The 21447-nt window shown below is 42.0% G+C and overlaps 1 protein-coding gene across 11 annotated transcripts in view; it reads right to left on the bottom strand.

The window, feature by feature from the left end:
* Window positions 1–427: 427 nt before the first annotated feature.
* Window positions 428–21447, bottom strand: part of LOC128442359 (microphthalmia-associated transcription factor) — a 30817-nt gene continuing 9797 nt past the window's right edge. For 3 of the 11 annotated variants that reach the window (XM_053424780.1, XM_053424782.1, XM_053424783.1), the window contains exons 2-10: window positions 17258–17495; window positions 8959–9174; window positions 8763–8858; window positions 7980–8097; window positions 7694–7786; window positions 7527–7583; window positions 7308–7383; window positions 5027–5174; window positions 428–4182 (exon numbers count right to left, since the gene is read on the bottom strand). In XM_053424780.1, the coding sequence (XP_053280755.1) occupies window positions 3790–4182; window positions 5027–5174; window positions 7308–7383; window positions 7527–7583; window positions 7694–7786; window positions 7980–8097; window positions 8763–8858; window positions 8959–9174; window positions 17258–17495 (1435 nt within the window). In that variant the 3' untranslated portion in view covers window positions 428–3789. Of the gene's footprint in view, window positions 4183–5026; window positions 5175–7307; window positions 7384–7526; window positions 7584–7693; window positions 7787–7959; window positions 8098–8762; window positions 8861–8910; window positions 9175–17257; window positions 17499–18887; window positions 18894–21447 lie in introns of those variants that run through there. The other 8 variants (XM_053424785.1, XM_053424781.1, XM_053424787.1 and 5 more) reach the window with 8 other exon arrangements.

Genomic DNA, 21447 nt, shown 5'->3' with positions numbered 1-21447 from the left:
TTAGCATCTATGAGCAATATGTGTTTACTAAATGGATAATTTCAAACTGTTAATGTATCTGCCTCATTGCTAATGATTCATAAGAGAACCAACATGTCCTCCAGTAAAACATACTGGTAATATTATGAAATATATCTCTGTAATAAAAAGGCAATTTTTTATCAATCAATCAATACTTAAAAATGTGCTTATATCTACTTTATAGTGTGTTTTAAACATTTAGTGCAACAAGGATACACCTAGATTGACAGAAATCATCTTTACCATAATTTGGACCGTGTCCCATCCACTAACAGGGAGGGGGTGGGGGGTGGGGGGGTACTTATATTTTTGGGAGCTGTCATGTCGCCCATCTTAAAACAAACAGTCGTCAGTTATAAATACTTGGTGCGAATGATGAGATCTCAAGAAAAACACGAGCTCCACCAACTTTCAAATAAAACTTTTAATATTTTTCACGACATCGTTTCCACATCGAGTACCAACGAGTTTGAGATCACTAATCTGAAACAGTCACAATTGCTACATTCATCTCATATAAACTGTAACAATAAGAACAGTAGCATCATCAGCCGAGAACGTGTTTGCATTGAGCCACAGGGATGAGAACGAGCACAGGTCCGACATAAGATAACATGGTTCTTCATTAGTGGTTCACCCATAATGTTTTTCCCATCATCATAATTAACAGTTGGGATATTCATGGAGAAATCAGTCATATAGCGAAGGGCTTGAATAACCTGCTGTCACTATGTGTGTCTCGCTGATGTTCAGTCACATTTCAGGGTTTGGATGATTTATCAGTTTCCATTAGGTAAAAAAGCTGATCTGGGTTCAGTCAAAGGGCAAAGTTACAGGTCTGGGTGTGTTGCAGTGTTAAGGCTCGGTACCTGGGACTGGTGTGGTCGCAGAGGGCCACTTAAATAAATCGACATGTCTCCTGAGCTTTCAGGTTCATCAGGGCTGCTGTGTCTGATATGACAACACAAAGATTGTTATCACGTGACCGCAGATCCACATTAAGGTCATTTGATGAAGGCGCCTGAAAGCTCAGGGATCAGTAACTAAGTGGATCTCCAGTTGAGATTATTGCTTCCACTCTCACACTGTTTGATTGCCATCATGTTGTATTGCTTCTTTTTTTTTTTACTTACGAAGCAGAAACACAGAAACAAAGGTGCTTCAGCTCAGCGGTTTATATCTCTTCATGTCTTTTATATAAACTTTGATTTTTGGCAACACATTTTTTGGCAGTTATCACCTTGAACTACATTCGTACTAGTCTCAAAATGAATATTCAGAACAACTTTGGAAACAAAAACAACACTTTCTTCAGAGTAGAGCTTGACCTTCACAAGGAAAACACACAATGCACAAACAAAAATATAAAGAGCTCCAAATGTTTCTGTACTGAACTGAGAGGAGATTGTGAAATAAATAATCATAAAGTAAAGGTGTAATTGAAATTGTGACCTTGTGGCAATGAAAATGTTTTTACAATAAATCCTGAGACCGAACCAAATGTCTAATCAGTTATTTGGACACTTAAAATGGTTTTGTTGCAGTTTTAAAAATACTTTTTAACTTCAAGCATTGCTCTGACAAGTTGTTTCATCATTCTTATTTTCATATCAACATTTCCTCTGATCTAAAGCTTTCATGACAACATGCTGTGAAATAAAAACAGACGTTTTGAAAAAAAAAGGCACTTTAAAATATACAGTTATTTACTAAATAAATAAAACAATATGGGAATAAGAATGATAAAATAACACCAGCAACAATCAATGGTCATAACTTAAGAATTTAGAGGTTTAATTGCATATTTGTATCTCTTTACTTTTACGAGGATTCATTTCACAATGCTCCACTTGTGTTTTTTCTACCCAACACTTTGGTCTTGTGTTCTTTTTGTCAGCGTGTCGTATACTGTGTTGCTCTCTAAGGCATGACTCAGCACTCCTGCGGTTTAGTCCACGAAGCACCGGACAACGAAAACAAACACAAAGTTGCATCATCAGGGTAAAATAAACGACTGTAAGGCACTTAAATTAATTCAGAAAAGATCATCACTTAGATACTGCTTGAGACTGATTCATGAGGAGATCACGTTGTGGAGCCGTGACGCCGCTCGACAGGCACAACTTCAGCCGGTTGCATAGTTGGAGGCTGTGCTGTAACAGGTAGTTTGAAAACAAGTCGCTCAACCACACACCAGGAAGAATATACAATCTCATCCAATGTTGTGTTTGCATTTGAAAAACAAAAAAAAGCCCAAAATACAATAGTTAGTTTATGCTTGGATACAAAATAAAAGAAAACAGGCAAAACAAACCACGTTTCAGTTTACAGAGGTCATTCCAGTGTTTTTGACAATGTCATGCATTTCATACAAAATCCCAAAGCGGTCTCCTTATACTCCGTTGCAATATAAATGTTCACATAATGGAAAAAAAAGGAAATAAAAACAACGTACTGAATGTGAAATGTCATCGCAGTGGTGTAAAAACAAAAACAAAACAATAATTTAGTAAATGAATGGACCATTATAAAAACTAAGAATCAACACGTATGACGATCAGTATGTTCGTCTGATTCCTACAGACAAGAGTATAATAAAAAGTGATTCATCTTTAATAAACCAATCACATATTAAATATTTGTAGAATAAGGTAAAAACATTCAGGTCTGTAGAGTGAAGCCTGTTTCCTTCATTTTGACAGGAGCGAAGATTCTACACGTTTTATTGTAAATTCTTTACTTATTTCTTTTTTGGGAGTATTTCAGTAGTTTTGGCAGTGAGGAATGTTTTGGTGATGTATGTGGTGTCACTCAGCACGGGGCGGGTGAGGCAGGATTTTGTGAAACTTGACCGTTCTCTATCGTTACTGGATCACTGTGCATCATCTCGACATCATAACACTGAATAAAAGCGTAAGATTAACTCTCACTGTTCTTTTTAATTATCAAAAAAAGGAGATGTTTATATTTTGGTATTTTTTGGCTTTTATTTCATCGGGCTCTTTCAAAAGCCTCATTATAAATATTCTTTTTTAAAAGGGGAATGTGTACATAAAGGTATATAAAGTCCTGTTTACATAGATACATAAATAAGATCAAATCTACAAAGGATTAATATTTGTCAGGGAAGAAATTTCAACTGGAAGACTGACGAAGACTCAGCTAACAGCCAAAAACATGTGTATAGCAACACAACATCGATGTCTACACATCTCAATAAGGCATCAGCACATTCAAGTTCAATCTAAGACACAAGGAGTGTAAAGCACTAGAGTAATAAATAGACTTTTCTTTTCTTCTATTATTGCTAATGATTTTTTAAAAAGCAGTGTTCATCTCACCACAAGAATATCTACACGTCTGACCATGATTTATAACTTCCCTAGATTCTTTGGAATCAATAGAAACATAAACATAATCTAGCGTCTATCCAAAGATAAATGCATATATATATATATATATATATTTTGTTTTAAATACAAAAACTTCTACTTTTGTACCTCATTGTCATCAAAGTATTGATTAAAAGCAAACAGACTTTAAAATCAGTCTTTGAAATCAGGGGCTGAAAAGACAAAAGATGTAACAAAACAAACCCTAACAAAATAAAAAAAAAGATTCAACGCATGTAAACACGGGCGGGAGGAAAACAACAAAAACAACAAAAACCCCAAATGAGACAAAGAGGAGAGCGAGTCCAGCAGCTGAGGGCGAGTTGGAGGATGCTGTTGCAGGAGATGCAGGTGCGCTGTCTTCCAGGAGGGGGTGCTAACAGTCCTCCTCGTTCTCATCCATGCTCACGCTGCTCTTGCGGCTGCTGTCCTTCGACGTGCTCGGGGAGACGGAGGAGAGCAAAGGGTCCCCGCCTCTCACCGGCGACTGGTTGTCTTCCATGAGGATGTCGTTGAGTTTGGAGCCGTGCTTGCCCTGGACGCTGTAGTGGCCGTCCGGGTAGTTGGAGTGGCCGTCGCTCAGCTCCAGGGCGCCGGGCGGCTCGGGGGTGCAGGCCGGGTGGTGTTGGTGGTGTGGGTGGAACGTGTACAGCTCCGGGTGACAGTCCTCCAGGGAGGGCTCCATCTTGACGCCCCGGGGCCCCAGGTCGGCGGAGCAGAGGGCGGACACGATGCTGAGGCCGTGAGCCCGGGCCTGCATCTCCAACTCCTGTAAAACAACCAAACACACATTTCACTCTCTGACACAACACAATGCATTTCTACCTCTGTGTATGACATGTGCTTCAGAAGTAAAACAGCTGTTTGACTGTGGCTCGTAAAAAAATCCTTTTTCCTATTTCCACTGATGATGCAACACGCCGCTCTAATTAATTACTGCATAACGAATCCACACTGTGACCCATCAATCACGGCCGGCCGAGCTGAATCACACTGATGCTCGTGGTGAATCAGTTACGAGTTCACGCTTTGAGATACACTGCTGTGCAAACTAGTGCCTCTGCTGCTTCTCCCAGAAATCTGACCCATTTCCAGAAAGTGTACTAATGTTTTCAAAAGGTGGGGAAGGATCTATTTGTTTTAGGTGGGGTGGGCTTAAAGATGAGAACCCCCCCCCGTCTCTAACTCAGAAACACACACTGTAAGCTTCCTTTTAAACTAATGATTTCTATATATCGTTCTGTCACATGGTTTCTGAGTCTGTTCCCTAAATACAAGATTTATGTTTATTAAGTAAGTAAGAACATTGATTTCTGGTTATCAAAACAAGATATTTAATGAATACCTGGAATATCAAATGATAAAATACATTTAACTCAACTCAGCCATGCATGAGACTACATAGAAAATTAATACGAGTAATTCTGGACCCATGTTGTGCATTAGAAGGGTAGTCATCACAATTTGTGATTATCAAAAACAAGTTAATTGAGGAATACCTGAAATACTGAACTACGAAATTAATTAACTCTAAAGATTTAGAAAAACTAGAACCTGATCCGGGTCCCTTCTGACCCCTTGTTGTGTATCAAAAGGTCGGAGCTGTTATTTACCTGTATCCTCAGCATCAGGTGTCTGTTGGCGTGTTCAAGCTTCTTCTGCCGGATCTCCAGCTCCTTTGCCCTCAGCTGCTCTCGCTGCATCTTCCTGATGTAGTCCACCGAGGCCTTCAGGATGGTTCCTTTGTTCCAGCGCATGTCCCTGCAGATCACAGAGGAGCCATTATTCTCACATCCTATAGTCACAGTATTGATGTGAGGCATTGAGATGAGGGAGGATGGTGTGAACTGGTAAGACTCTGCCCTACGGTGTGGATTCTGTATGTACGTTGCCAAATCGTAGATTTGCCTGTGAATCATTTCATTATACAGTGTGAAGCAGTGAGGGATCATGGGAGCTGTCGTCTTTACCACCATTGTCGACATATATGACCCCGGATGAAGTAAAAATAAAACTTTATTCACGTTATGCAGCAAACGCCAACGAAAAACCACCAATCATTATGCCTGACCAGTACAAACAGCTAACTGGCTAGCTTGCCAACTGGCTAACTGGCTAGCAGTGGGTTTTGCGTTGTTTGCCCCAGACGTTATAGCAGAGTTGGGCAAAGGCGACCAAAAGGAAACGTCCTTAAATAACTTTTCTCTGGGTTTGAGCGTTGTTGGAAACAGTTTGGATAACGCAAGTACACGAGTAAACGATATATCTATATAACACAGGCCAAGTTATGAAGTATTGTTATATATGTTGTATACTTATGAGGACCCCGTCACAATGCACGCTTTGTTTTACGCGGTTACAGTTAAAATAATGCCGTCAAAGTGTGTAGTGCGCACATCAGGGAATCAGAGGCGTGACGCGTGGCGTTTCGCCGACTAACACAACTACCCCCCCCCCCCCCCCCCCCCCATCGCACCTTTTGTACAGAGCAGTGCAACATTCCCACCTCAACGAGGAGCTGAGGAAGTGGCTGCACGCGACGAGGGGCGAGGAAGAGTATCCAGTGTTTTTAAGGAAGACAAATATATCATCACTTCAGACAAGTTAAATATTCTTCCCTACATGAAGCAGTCCCCCCCCCCCCCCTCCTCCTCAGCCCGTTCGGTTTACAACAAGAGCAGAATAATGAGGACACGGATTTTCGAATCAGTCACTGGTTCCTTGCTCGAGTCATTGTGAAACGTATGCATGCGTATGTTGCTGAGGTCACACGCAGTCATAAGGACGACCCTGAGCTCTGGGAAGAGCTGAAGGTTGGAGTCAAGGATTCGCAGGCGGAAATCAATCTTTACTGGACTTACTGGGAAACAATTGTCTTGTTCACAAACAGTACTGGGGGGGGGGCAAGGTCGCCACATCTGGGGTCAAACTGCCTCGTTCCCCCCCGTCACAAGATCGTAGTCGACTATTGGAATCAACGCAGGCTTTGCATTGTTTGTAACTTCTCGATTAGTCAGTAAATTGGATCTGGTTGGTGATTCTCCACACGATGGAGCAGAGGAGACGCTTCTTATGGTTATTCCTATATATTAAAAGAACAGGTATTCTTTTCTTTTCACTATATGAAGTTATTTTTTAAGCTCGGTGTTTGTGGAAGGACAGTCACTGAGTTTGTGTGTCTGTAGGTGTGAGTGACTGTGTGTGTGTGTGTGGGTGTGTGTGTGTGTGTGTGTGGGCGGAGCACCCAGCTGGGGTTTAACAAAACAACCATGGGTGGACACACTCACTAAATACATACACAATTTACATATGATTGATATGTTCATCATCTCAAAGCAAACAAATTAAACTGCCTTAATACATTTCATCTACTCTGTGAGTTTATTCAATTCCAAAGTTTTGTGACTAATCTTTAAATGGACAAAATTCACAGAACCACAAAATAAAGTTGTTCCTGTTGATACATTGACAGACTCACAAAGAGTTGATTTTGTGCTAAAAGCACTTCTGCACAGGACTGAGGATTGTGTCCCTTGTTTCTGGCATTTACAGCGTCCACTAACTACACTAATGTGCAGGTGGGCTGGTACGATGGTAAATTATTTTACTATGTTTGGTTGTATTTCAAACTTAAATTGAACACACACACAATTTGTATTCTGTTTTGCTTTTGTTGACATGAGCTGAATAATCGACTCCACCACAGCCTTAATTCTTTCCATTCACCAGGCCACTGCTCTCGTGGCTCGAGGGTGAATGACACGCCCGTATAAATCTAATTTTTCCACTTTTATCACTTCTTGCCATTTTCCTTCCTTGTCCATGGGAGACTTTACATGTCCCTGTGACAGATGAGGCTTTCCACCACTACCGTGACTGTAACAGGTAACTTACGGGTCGTTGGACTTTGGAATCAGAGTCCCCAACTCCTTGATTCGATCGTTTATGTTGAACCGTCGTCTTCTCTCAACTGCAAAAACCGAGCAGAAGCAAATTGAGGATTAGCTGATGAAATGACGCCCAAACGCACACACAAGTATTTTAATATATTAACCTTTACGTTGATATGTACAATGTAGAAATAACAGCGGTTAAATGGCAATTTAAACTCACTCAAATTGTGGTTATCCTTCTTCTGCCTTTCCTTCGCCATTGCTCGTACTTCTGCGACTAGAAAAAACAACAACATTTGGATCAAGCCACCAAATGAACAGTGAAATTGAATCATATAGAAAATGTGCAGCAGCAAACTTCTGCATTTTGAGGTGAAGGAGACGTACCCACGGGGAAACCTTCAGGCCGCTGGTAGTTCTCAAACTTGCCACAGGAACCAGACTTATCCAGCATATGCATGATGGCCGGGGATTGTGAAACTATGGGACAAAAGAGGTTGTGTTAAAAGTTAAAATGTTAAAGACACACAGGAAAACCCACAACAGTTACGGACAGTTGACCTCCACATATGGACGAGAACTAATTGTAAAAAGCTGCATTCACAGTTGAATTAGAGAGGCTGAATGATACAGATCACGGATGTTTTGGTTGCCAGAGGTGGAAGAAGCTCACCGGAGTATTCCCTTTTGATGTTTGGCAGGTTGGCAGGGCAGGAGTTGCTGATAGGCAGACCTTGCTGGGCCATACCCTGATTACCATACATTTCCATGATGTTAGCCTGCATGGGGATCTGAGGGGACAAACAAGGGACGTTAACAAGGGATCACAGACCCCCCCCCCCCCCAATCCTCCTGCATAGATGCTTATCAGCACTAATGGGAGAGGTGGTGACACAGAACATGTTAAGGAAAGTGACAAAAGATCCTTGACCCCCCCCCTCCCCCCTGATCTGCGTAATAATACAAACTAAGAAACAAATACAGACGGGAAACAGAAACTTGGCAGAGAGATGAAAATCTAGAAAAAAGGAAAACTAGGGACTTTAAGGAGCTTTATGTGAAAGTCATGAATAGCTATATTCATTTCTCAAGTATCTGTGGAGAAGCTGAGGAAGACTTCCCCTAAACGTCAACAAAGCTAGAATTCAATGCTTTAACAGAGTTAGTGTTAACTTTCATAAACCTGTAGAGACTTTTGAAATCACACAGGTTAAGATCTAGGATACTATGCTCTCGTGTGGTGACCTTTAACACTGTGGTTCTCAAATGAGGGGCCGTGGAACCAAGAAAAGTTTAAAGATTCATCCCCGGATTATTTTCCTATCTTGTAGGGGGTCCTTGTAATCTCTGCTTTAACAGTATTGGGTCTGTAGTACTGGGTTTGTAGAACTGGGTCTGTAGTGTTGGGTCTGTAGTTCTTGGTCTGTAAGCAGGACTCAGTGTTGAGGACACTTACTGTGTTTGCCATCTGAAGTCCCGGGTCCATAAGGCCGAGGATGTCATCGCTGTAACTGGACTCCAGACTGATGATGTCATCGATGACATCATCCATCTAAAACATAACGGATATAACGACAAGTGTGAGTTAATGAGCAAAAGATGACATAAAAAAAAAAGTATTTTCCATCTTCCGCAGGTTTGAATCCAGTCACCTCTTTCTCGCAGTTGGAGTTCAGGGTGAGTAAGGCCATAGGGCTGTTGGGGGCACTGTTGCCCGGCCCTGGCGGCATGCCCCCGTGGTCAGAGGGCTGGTTGTGGCAGGGCAAGCTCAACACCTGAGAGCCGAGCTTCCCCAGGTACTGCTTCACCTGCTGCTGCTGGGAGCGCTGGATGTGGTATTTGGTTGGGTTCTCCAGGTGAGTCTGAACCTGGAGGGAGAAGAGGAGGGAGAAGAGGAGGGAGAAGAGGAGGGAGAAGAGGAGGGAGACATGAGACGAGAATACAACAAATACGCAAATAATTAAAAGGTAAAGAACGTGTTGAGCTCATTAGAAAGACAGAGAAAGTTCACTTACTCTACCTCTAAAAATTGTTTGGAGATATATATATATATACATATCTTACAAGTCGTATTTTACTGGATTATAAAACAAGCTCTAAAAATAACTCAAAGTCACAGCACTGACTTAAATATTAAAATAGACTTGACATAGATTTCAAACGCCGCGATGCATTATGCATTTCTACTTTTTAGACACTGTCAGGAGTTGTAATCTCAAAGAGGCTCACAAGTAAACATTTTCCACATATTTCTCTCCAGCTCGACGACTCTCGGCTCAGACTCTGCATATTTTCAGCAGCAAATGGAAAAAAATAAGAAAAATCACAAGCCCGCCCGTCTCTGCACTCCCCGGTTATGGATAAATTTGATTTCTCTGGATCATTAATCCCCCACGCAGCATTAATGATCCAGAAAATCTACTGCAGGCAAATAAACACACTTCAGACAGTTGTCAAAGCCTGAGACACATCAGAAACAGAGCCGCAGCGTTTTCCAGCTCCCATGTGCAGAGTGTGTTTTAAAACCTTTCCTGCATTTTGCCTGATTTCTATTGAAGCAGCGAAGACGTTCTGTGATTCGTGAGATAAAGACACGATAGATAGTTCATCACTAGATATAGAAACTATTACAGACGTAAAGATGAATCGTCATATTATTTTTACCACATACGCTGGCGAATTATGAAAAACACTATTCCTCTAAATATAAGATCAATCTTTAACGTACCTCGTAACCGTGATATCCAAGCATGTCAAACATCTTTTACAGATCCGTCAAAAGTCAAATAAAAAAAGGACAAAACAAAAGTGCCGCTTCTGTGTTTTAACTTCTATCCCAACTACCAAGTGCTCCAGCTGCTTCCCTCTCGGTCTCACTTTAAGATGAAGCTCTGCGAGTATGAGGACAGACACATCCAGCTGATCTTTTAAGGGGCACGGAAGGTAATTAGTTATGCATGTCAAAGAATCTCAGGATAACACAATGAGCCTTTTCAAATTTGTGTTGTTTTATGTAAAATCTGAATTTATTCCTTTATGGTGTGTCACTTGATGTCAGGATATGGTTCTTACAGTCAACGCCTTTGTTTCCTAACGGCCACCTCCTTTACTGAGACTTGCCCCCGGGACTCTTACTTATAGGCCCATCCACTTTTCTTTTTTCTTTTTTTTCTGCTCAAACCCTGAGGATGCTTGGCATGTGCTCCCAGCTCCACACAGCACAAATAATAAAGTCTGTCTCATCCTTGTTTGTCCGCAGCTCGCCTCTCCTCGTGCCTCTAATTGACTCGTCTAATCGGAGACAACAGGCGAACCGCGTCTCGAAGCCAATGAATAACAATCCGGGCTACGTGATCTGGGAAACTGATACGTTTGTTCAGTCGTGGCAAGGAAGATTTGGGCCAGTCTTCTGAGCTGGGGGGGGGGGGTCACAGGCTCCAGATGAAACTATATGGTTATGGATGAACACACTTAAGCAGCTAGTGGTTATTGAACTAAAAATAACTGCCTCCTACAGCAACGTATATTCCAGGAAAGGTGGAGCAAAGAACTAAGAAAATAAAAAACCTTGACTGCTGAGCACAAACACTCAAATACAAATCCACATTTGCACGCATGTAATCATGCAACGGATGATTTTCTTTAGGCAGGAAATTCTGCATTCTTATTTTATGTTGCCTAAGCCAGACTTTATATAATATTGTGTTGTTGCTTTTATGTTTGTGTCTCTCGCTGTTTCTATAGTGGCTAAAGGGAGAAAAGCGCTTGACCGTGAACGTGACTCCAGGCACGAGGATCACAGGGAACATTGAGGCTAAAAACTTGGTGTAAATGACCTCGTTTAGAGTCAAATTTAAATGTCGGGGCTTGGACGTCACCCCAGGAGCAGCGTGGAGGCATTTAGCCTTTTCTTTCTGTTGTTTTATAGATTTTAAAGAGGTGATCACCAGTAACTTCAGTTGTATTGGATTTGGCTGCAACACTGAACGTGTTTTGTGGACTCAAACACTTCGTTCCCCCCCCCGACTCCATCTCTATAGTGGTGAGTAGATAACGAGTGAATTTTCCTTTTTTGGTGAACTGTCCCTTTAATATTTTCTTAGCGCTTTTATCGCCTGCCCAGGGACTCCAGATGAAAATTAGCCTCTGTTGCCACCTCTGGCATATTTTCAGAAATGTTATAAATATGCACTGTCACTGTCCCTATCATACAAAGTAAAAAAAAGGTAAAGTGTACACTCAGTGAGCACTTTTTTAAAAACACCTGTATGGTCTGTAACAGTATCTATAACTGTGCTGCCTAGATACAAGAGATGCTTTGGTTTTACCTGTGGTGTCGACAACTACAGCTTCATGGAAACCAGTGCCAGTGAGGCTTTGAGGGTTTCACTGTCTTGACCTTCTCTAAGAATTTGAGAAGCAAAGACCTGAAATGTTACAAGTCTGATAACATCCAGTTCTCTTCTGATGCCTGCAACGTTAAACTGAAAATTCTCTGAAGCAACTGACTCAAACATTTGTTCTCACACGCAGCCCCTGCAGGATATTCATGATAACTGAGAGTTCAGTGCATGTCTGAAAGCAGCCGACACAGATTCTGTTTCAGTCATAGCGATTTTATTTACAGTTTAAACGTTATATTCAGAGGTTTTTTCAAATAATATATCTTTCTATATATACATTGAGAAAAATTTGACGATGTTAAAAACCTACACAAATGTTTGAATCCGTGGCAGAGCTGTTATACTGTAAAACAAATTGCCCCTCGGGGATAATAAAGATATCCTTCACCTTCACCCGATCCTTCAGGTGTGCATTGTAAAATAGCCACGGAGGATATTTTAAAAACATCATTTACACACGGTCTTTCTCTATCTTCTCACCACAACAAAACAGTCAGTCACAGCCTTTCTCCGTGCCCTGATCCATTATCATTGTTCTGCAGCGGAGAATCATGTGAGTTGCATTAACATACATGGTGTCCTGCAGGTATATGACTGACATCACCTTCGGCTGTAAATCAGCCTTACAGGGTTGTAAATCTGGTGCCAGCGAACAGAGGCACATTTACAGGACATCAATTACCCATTAAGGAACAACCACAGATCACGCTTTGGGCAAAAAGAAAAGAAAGAGGTTCATTAGTGCTGGTCGCAAATCGAGTCTTTACCTACTGCTCGAAAAATAATAAAAAGATTTGAATGTTGAATCGATTCCTCTTCTGTAATCAAATCCTCTGGGATTGTGTTTTTCCCTCTCTGTAGTCAAAGTGACAGTTTTAAATTTGGTCCCGATATGGAGATTAATATTTGTTTGTGGGAAAACGGCTCGACCTGCGGCTGCAGCACTTCCCATGAGTGTGGTGTCCTTCTCTGTAGCTGAACAATCACCATGTTAGAGCAGCTGCCTTGGTGGGAAAAGAGAGACTTTAGCCACTTTTGTTATTTTCTACTCCTGCCTCTGAGCCTCTGAAGGTCAGGTTTACTATCACATGCAGAAGTAATACAATGATCACCACAGTGGTTAAGGGCAGTTATGTGTCAGCTTCTCTGGGTTTTCCCTAGAATTATATTCTTACATTGACTTTGCAATATTGCTATTCATGTGCAATATGGTTAATATTATAGTTTTTCCATCATATTATGTGCAATATTCCACATTACTCACCAATATTATCATTTGTACTTACTTCCACTTTTGTATTAGTTTCTAAGATTTTCTGAGGCTTTTATGTTTTATATTGAATTCTCTATCGTTTCAATCACTGTTTTCTAAAATATCATTGATACTGTAATCTTGGAATAAACTGGCACGACAAAGTCCTTTGGGATTAACAAAGTGTTTATCTTATCTAATTATATTTTAACTGATCTTATCTAACATTATCTTCTCTAATTATGCCAAATTGTCACATAGGTAAAAAAAAAATTGTCAGCACTGACTGATGTAGCACGAAATAACCGCCTCTCAGTCGTTAGTCTCCTCCAACCAGACCAGTTTCAGTTTGTATCCATGTTGGAAAAAACTCATTTAAAATATCTAAATTCAATAAAATGTTTTGAGTGTAAGTTGTCATAATTAAAGTATGAATGTTTGAGTTGTGGTCAAAAACACGAGGTCACTGTAACGCTGACCTTTGACCTCTGAGCAAGTTCAGGAACACCTTTGGATCACATTTGATACAGCCCCACAGTGGCCTTGATTTTTCTTATCAGTCAATCTGAGAGTCCAGGTGAACGTTGGCATCAATGTTGAGGAAATCCCTCAATTGAGCTGTTTCATGAGAACGGGATGGACGACCTGAGAACATAAGGCCTCTGGCTGCATAAAATAAACTGTAGAGGATTACTGGCGGAGCCGCATACAACTGTCTCTCTCCCTCCTGCACCAAGAATAGAAGCTGCGAGGTCGGTGAGTGCATTCCGAGACAGAGTCAGAGGTGGCCCATTAGAAAATGTGTTTTGCCCACTGCAGACTTTTTGTCTCAGTAGTCAATGTATGCATATATTGATCAAATGAAAATCACAGATTGAAAGTTAAAGTTGTTAGTTGGAGATTAAGTGAGGATTATCTGCTTTTCTCTTTCTCATTAGGGATTAAAATATCTTTAGATTGTGGTCTGCTGGTCGAACAAAAACAAAACAATGTGAATACATCACCTAATGTGCACTGCATAGTTGTTCAGGCCACATGCTTTGTTATTTAATACAGAAAACAATCTGAAGATTAATTGATTACGAAAACATAAACAAGCATTAGCTGCAGCTCTTACGCGATAAAGGGAAAAGTCATTTCAAAGATGTAGCGATTCAGCTTTGTCTTTGCATTTCAAAGAGCGTTGGTGTTTTTACCAGCTTGTTTCTGTTCTCAGGGATTTCCTAAATTATCACACATAATTAGATGATCTCACTGGGGTGAGTTCACTGAAGCCCCAGAGGGCTGCAGACCTCAAGCTGGAACATCTTGGCCTTAAGATGTTAGGAAGAACTGGTCTGAAAGTGAAAAATCATTTAAGACTCCTGACGGGTGAGGCTGCTTTTCTTCAAACATTCCCAACGTGGACACATGAACCACGGACCGGACTGGTCAGCGTGCGGAGAAACCACAGAGCGGAGCAAATCAATTACAGAGAATTCTCAGAGCCGGGAGAACTCTGCCCAACTTCACTGAATGTACTCTCTCCAAAATACACTGTTTGTGAATGTGACATCAGCCAGCTCGCTCTCAGCATCAGCAACCACAGCAAACAAGACGTCTTGTTGTTTAACAACTAGGTCTCAGCCGCTGTCGGCCCCGGGGCCTCGGCAACGCAACCCCAAACGAGTCAGAAACACTGAGGGAGGACGCGGGGGGGGGGCAGAATGACAAACGGCGATTTGTTTTCGTTATTTTTTTATACAAGTGTGCTTTGGGCACTCCATGATGGACCGACCAGGACACGTTAACAAGTACGTCCCCGTTTGCTGCGCAGAAGAGAAGAATAGGCCACTTTGTCTCACAGTTAAGCCGTTAACGTGCACAACAACTGTGATGCTATTGTGTGAGCAGCTACATCAGAGCAACGTGTGGTCTTCTTCGCCTCTGACGTATCGTCATGCCATTACGCAGAAGCTCGGCAAATTAACAGCATAATACAAACACTTAAAGGAAAAATGTTATGTTAAAATTAGCATCAAGGCTTATTGTGGCGAGCAGTTCTGTGCAGCTGCAATGCTCTGAAAGCTAAAAGTTAAATACCAGGGCTAAAACTATTTAGTGTTGCAGAAATACACGGTAAATTATCGTAGATTATAGATTAATCTTGTGTTGGACGTAATCTACTTCAAATTCAGAACGTCTCTTTGAATTAACCGAACCAAATCCAAATCAAATATCTGTGTGGTATCTTTGTATACTTTCTGATGCGTACTAGTCACGAGCTTCTCGCCTTTTAATCCAAAAGAAACGTACATTTTGTACGAGGTTGAAGACTTTGTTCTTTTCATGGCACCATAAATCCTTTGAAAAGAAAAAAAGGAATCGAAGAAATCATTTTTTAACCCTTTTAGGAAGTTATCCCACATGCATTTCAAAGCAGTGTTTTTTCTCTCCTGAACATGCCGTGGACTGAAAGCAGTGGGGGCTAATTACGAGCATTCTTCACTGAATTAGCGTTCGGTGTGTGGTAAGGCTGTGCTCGCCTTTGTCTTGATCCCTAAACTGATCCTTTACTTATTCCCCAGAAGGTCAGAGGTCACTTGGTTAATTAAGGGCCCAATCAGTCTTTAGATAAACTCATCTGAGCTTAATGTTTGCACTTTTTGAGGTCCAGCAGCTCTGCCTGGTACCCCTGAGCTTTTTGTGGACTCTGCTAATCTACCCACAGACAGGGGAGCAGGTTAACCCAGCTCAACAGCGCCAAGCTGCAACGGCCTTTTCATTCGCCGGACTTCAGTCAATGAAGAATGTCTGTAAGCTCTCGGCAAAGCAGAGAAATTACTCTAACTTGATGTATTGTACACAGGGCGGGGGTTCAGGGTGGGGGCGTCCTAAACCTCTCAAAGAGCAGCAGATTACGGGGAGCAAGTAATGTTTACGCAGCATGAGGAGGGCCATGTTTTCAATGGAGATACTGTATGTGTGTCCTCCGCTGCTGCCACACACATCCAGGGCGATGAAAGTGTGGCTGAGCCAAGTAACCATGAAATCTCCATGAGTGTGGATTTGGTTCAACACAAAGGATTCAACATCTCAATTTAGCAGTAATTACCTAGTTAAAACTTTGATGTTAAAAAACTTTGATGTATTCCCTGAGTGGACCTCATTTCCACTGAGGGTTCTAAATTACTGCTACAGTTCACATTCTAATGTTTAGGTATAATATGCAATATTTTATCGTGGTTATATTTGAGACAACATTGCTTTGTGTTTTCTAGCAGTTTTTGGAACCAAAGTATTTTAAAAGTTTAAACAGTGTGAATAAACACAAATGCACAAATGCAAATTATAAGTGTGTAAAAGATTTGCATGGAGGTCACATTAGTCTCTTTAAAAAAAACAAAGAAACTAAAACAACTAGAAAATCAAAAGCTCACTTTGTTAGAACAAATGCATGAAAAACTCTAAATCTGCTTCAAAACATGTAAAAGCCACATTTTCCCAAAAAAGAGCACAAATGCAAAACTGAAACAGGAGCAACTCACTGAACAGTTTGTCAAGATCGCCTCAAAACAATCCTTGAAATCTTCCTACCGAGCAACTTTATGTGGTTTAATAATATCATAAATCAAAGACACCAAGTAAAAAGAACCGGGAAAAAAAACTACAAGATACTAATTCATAGATTAAATCACAAAATAGAAAGAACACGGAAATGTTCAATCATGGACCCGCAAGCCAGCGTCACACAAAACCGCTCAAACACATTTCTAACGTCATCTCATAAACACTACAACCTTTCTGGAGAAACAAACAGAGAAACTCACCAGAGCTGTCCTGTTGAAACGCAGCGTCTTACACAACGCTCTCTCTACTACTACAGCGAAACCTCACCGCTCTGCTGTCCCTCGGACTGCCAGGGAATCAAAGCTATGAAAAGATGTGAATGTAGCTGAGCAAATAGGATTAAAGATGGCTAAATCCAAATGGCTGGAAGCACAGCATGCATTAAAGAGGAATTCTCTCAGGAAAGATAATCCCCATATACGCATTTTAACACACTCCACTCACTCCTGTGTTTTTTTTACACACAGTCAAAGAAAAACCCTTGATTGCTTGACTGTCCACACACGAGTGAATAACTATAAATACAGCTCCGCCCGCTCCGCTCAGACCGCTGCAGTGACACATGCAACTTCTCATTCCAGAGGTGGAAACTTTACACATTACACTGTCATCGTTTTGACATCCTGATAATCCCACACACTGCCACCCCCCCCCGGCCTCTACACACCACCGCGGCTGATCGCTCACCTTCAGCACCTCCATCGGTACCTGGGCAGCAGGCGGCAAACTGGTGGGCACACTGACGTTGATGGCGGGGGTCTGGGACGCTGTGGTTTGCGGGTACTGGGAGGCCTGTTGTCTCCGCTGCTCCCGCCGCTCCTGCTCCTGAAGCTGCTCCCGCATCAGCTGTTGCCGCAGCAGGATGCGCGATGTCATGGCCGAGGAGCTCAGCGGGGGCTTGGAGGAGCCGTGCTGCTCCGACGGGCTGCTGCCGGGATGAGAGAGATGCCAGGTGAACGAGAGAGAGAGAGGGGGGGGGGGGTGATAGAGATGAGTGAGATGAGGAGAGGTGAAAAGAAAGAGTGGTAGCAGAGAGAGGGTAAGGAGAGGTCAGACGAGGAGGGAGAGGTCAAGCAAAAGAGACGAGAGGGAGATGGAAAGAGGGCAGAGGGAGGAAAAGGTTAGCATGATGAAAGGAAAGTGGCTGATCAAAGGGAAATAACCACAGCAGAGACTTTCGAAGAAAATTATTGAATTTTAGTCACTTTTTAAAGCTTCCACACTCTCAAATATGAGAATAAGCTTATTTTTCTTTTTCATTTGTGTTAACTATCCATAAAATAGTCATCCCTGGACAGGAGACAAAAGGCAGCTGCTGCATTCACAGCTTCTTCTTTACGCACATCAGAGAGAGGAACATGTTTCATTACAACGCCGCTTCAAGTTTTCCCACTCTCTTTAAATTTAGACGGCTTCTCCCCCAGACAGAGCCCTGCGGTCCTAAAATAGAGAGACTCTGCTGAAGCAGAAGTTGTCGGGCCGAAGCCTTCATCGAGCGAGTGATCCTTTTGATAAAACTCAGCAAAACGTCTCGCCAATCCAGCTGTGCAGTAATCGCACTAATTAGCCAGTGGAGAGTCAAACACAGCTTCGGTCTGCAGCCTTTTCCCCAACATACCATAATACCCCCCCCCCCCCCCCCCCCCCCCCCCCCCCCCCCCCCTCTGCACTGCATATAATCTCATTGTCTGACACCACACCCACTGAACTGTGCACAAGAGCAAACATTATTCTCCAACATATCATAAAACCACCATGTTCGGACCGTTATCCACAGTTGAATAAGCTTTTATATGGTTTTTCCACTCGTTTGTGAAGAAAGAGGAGAAATAGTTCCTGAATAAATTAATAAACAAACAGGTTTTATGACTTTTTTTGAGTTGAGTTCGTATTCACGATTCCTTCGTGTGAGTGACTTTGAACGGTTGTGCTCCTTTCATCAGATTTCAAACACTAGTGGATCTAATGCTGAAACACTTTCCGCCGTCAGAACCTAAAACCTTTTGATATTTCTCCTCCCCCCCCCCCCCCTTCATCACAGTTTTTGGAGTTTCAACAAAAGAGTAAGTTTCATTTCCTTTTTTCTCGTCTCCGGTTCCGTAAATACAAAAACTTGAACTTGCAGGCAACATGAGCATAACTGTGATTAAACTAGAGCTGAGACAAGTGGCCGATTATTTTACTCACAGGCAACGGTTTTGATAACCCAGTTATGTCATGTTAGCTAAGTCATGTGTCATTTTTAAGCAGAAATGTAATAATGAAATGTCTGTGATTGAAACTGAATATCTTTGTGTTGTGTCCTCTCATTACAAACAGGAATCTGAAATTGAAGTTGCGACGGGTACTTTTCACGATTTGAATTGACAAGAAAACAACAATCGTTCCCATGCTAAACACAGGTCTTTTTTTTTATCTTGTATTACTTCCTAATTAGAGCCTTATCATTTCAAATGTCACCCTGTTGTATAACCTGCTGGAGAAATACACACTTCACATTGTATTGATTACTTCATGGACACACTGTTGAGTTGCAGCAATTAAGTAGATTCAGATTTTAGGGTTTGTCTTGGACCAAAGGCTCAAAACACAAGTTTAAAGTAAAAAAAATATTTTGGGTTTATTTTAATCCACACACCCACCCCTCCATCCATCCTTCTGTCCATCCAACCACCCATCCATCCATCCACCCCACAATACAGCCACCCCTCCATCAGACCAACCATCAATCTACCCATCCACCCAACCACCCTCCATCCATCCATCCATCCACACATCCAAACAACCAACCACCCACCCTCCATCTATCCTTCTATCCATCCACCACCATCCATCCACCCCTCAATCCAACCACCCCTCCATCTATCCATCCACCCACCCACCCACCCATCCACCCACCCACTCACCCACCCACCCATCCATCCAACCACCCATCCATCCATCCATCCGTCCATCCATCCATCCACACATCCAAACAACCAACCACCCACCCCTCCATCTATCATCCATCCACCCACCCAACCACCAACCCTAAATCATTCATCCATCCATCCATCCATCCATCCATCCATCCATCCATCCATCCATCCACCCACCCTCCATCTATCCATCCATCTACACATCCATCCACCAACCCATCAATCCAACCATCCACCCTTCCTTTCTTTTGACAGAATATAGATATATTAATTCCTAAATACTTCAGTTCAAGATATTAGCACCATAGAGTGTAGATTTTAAGAGGTGGTCCACACAGTGCATGCAGGCGAGGACACAGACACAACGACTGACGTGTTAATTTAGTTTTTATGCCATTCCAGTGATGGACAGTTGGTGGAAGTGAAGCAGCAACAAACAAAGCAATGGAGCCGTGAGAAAGAAGACTCCTATAAACATGGATGTTAACAATGCAGGTATTCTGGTAAGACTACTGTATGTGAAAATATCTTTTGTTTGTCTGCAGGGCGGCTATAAGCAGCATCCGCCACTAACAACCTTCCCAGCATGCATTAGTCCTGTGGGAAGTGCAGGATGTTACATTTTATAGGGGTGGATGAAATTGTAGTAATAACATGTAGCCTAAAGATATTTCTGCCGTGTTCACACACATATATCAATGTCCCCATTGATCTTTCTCTCACACCAGTTATTTTTTATGAATACATCTATTACTTCTTCCTCTCCATGATACAAGCTTCTTTATCACTTGTCTTCCCGTTTTGGTTTTGTGACTCAAACTCAAAAGTTCAGCTTAACACGTTCATCCTTACCCAGAGTCAAAAACAGTGTTATCTCTGTACAAGAAGCTTCTTTCACAGCTTTATATCTGCTCCCCCCCCCCCTGTGAACTTTACACCAGAAAAACACACATCACTCCCAGGCGACGCCCCTGAGTCTTACAGGCCGACTTTTATAGCTCTGGCAACAACTCGTCTGATCAAAACATCTTCACACTGTTCCAAACGTTCTCTATGAAAACATACGATCATTTTGATCTCAAACAAAACAACATCCTGAGGGTGCAGCAACACTTCCAGGAATAAGAGACAATACACCGGAGTCAGCACCCGAGAGAAAAGACACATCGACTGTTTCATTGGTTCTTGAAGTTTTTTTGTACCCTACCTCCCTCCCTACACGCCCACCCATCAACCCAGTTAGTTATTTGATGCTTCATGACGTCATGATTGACAGCTGACTCGTGATTGGTCGAGCGCCTGTATCGGCAGGACCTCACAAGGCTCCATAACCCGACTTGACACAAGATGGCAACGTTCAAATCCAGTACAAGTTGGCTTAATTTGTTTGTGATCTGTACACATACATTTCTCTTATGTCTTTATAAACGTTGACATTAGCACGACAGCTATCAGCCACGTCTATATATCCGTTGGGCTGAAATGAATATTCAAACAAAACGTGAAAATTAAATAGAAGTATCAACCACATCAAAGGGTCTGCACTGGAAGAGTCTCATTACGCTTGAATAATTACATGTTTCCAAACAGTGGAGAGAGATTTACAGCTGAGGTGTGCGGCGAGAGAGTTGTAGCACCTCATGATTTTCTTGTTCATAAATTCCTGATTATCAGATTGACTTGTGTGTGTGTGTGTTTGTGTGTGTGCGTGTGTGTGTGTGTGTGTGTCTGACCAGAAACTCTCTACAAAGCAAAGATCAACTTCTCTTTCTTCTTTCCAACTGTTCCGTGGCGTTTTGCCAAACGAACCACTGAAATACATAAAAAGCTCTTTTGTCCTTTTTAACTTTTCGCTGGTGTGTGTGTGTGTCTGTGTGTGTGTGATTGCGCACACCTCCTCTCATATTTGTGTATCTCAAAGAAAAAAACAAAACAATGGCTGCACAGTCTTGAAGGGCC

The sequence above is a fragment of the Pleuronectes platessa genome, chromosome 6 (genome assembly GCF_947347685.1).
Source record: "Pleuronectes platessa chromosome 6, fPlePla1.1, whole genome shotgun sequence".
Taxonomy (NCBI): Eukaryota; Metazoa; Chordata; class Actinopteri; order Pleuronectiformes; family Pleuronectidae; genus Pleuronectes; species Pleuronectes platessa.
This window is presented reverse-complemented; position numbering and strand designations above follow the sequence as displayed.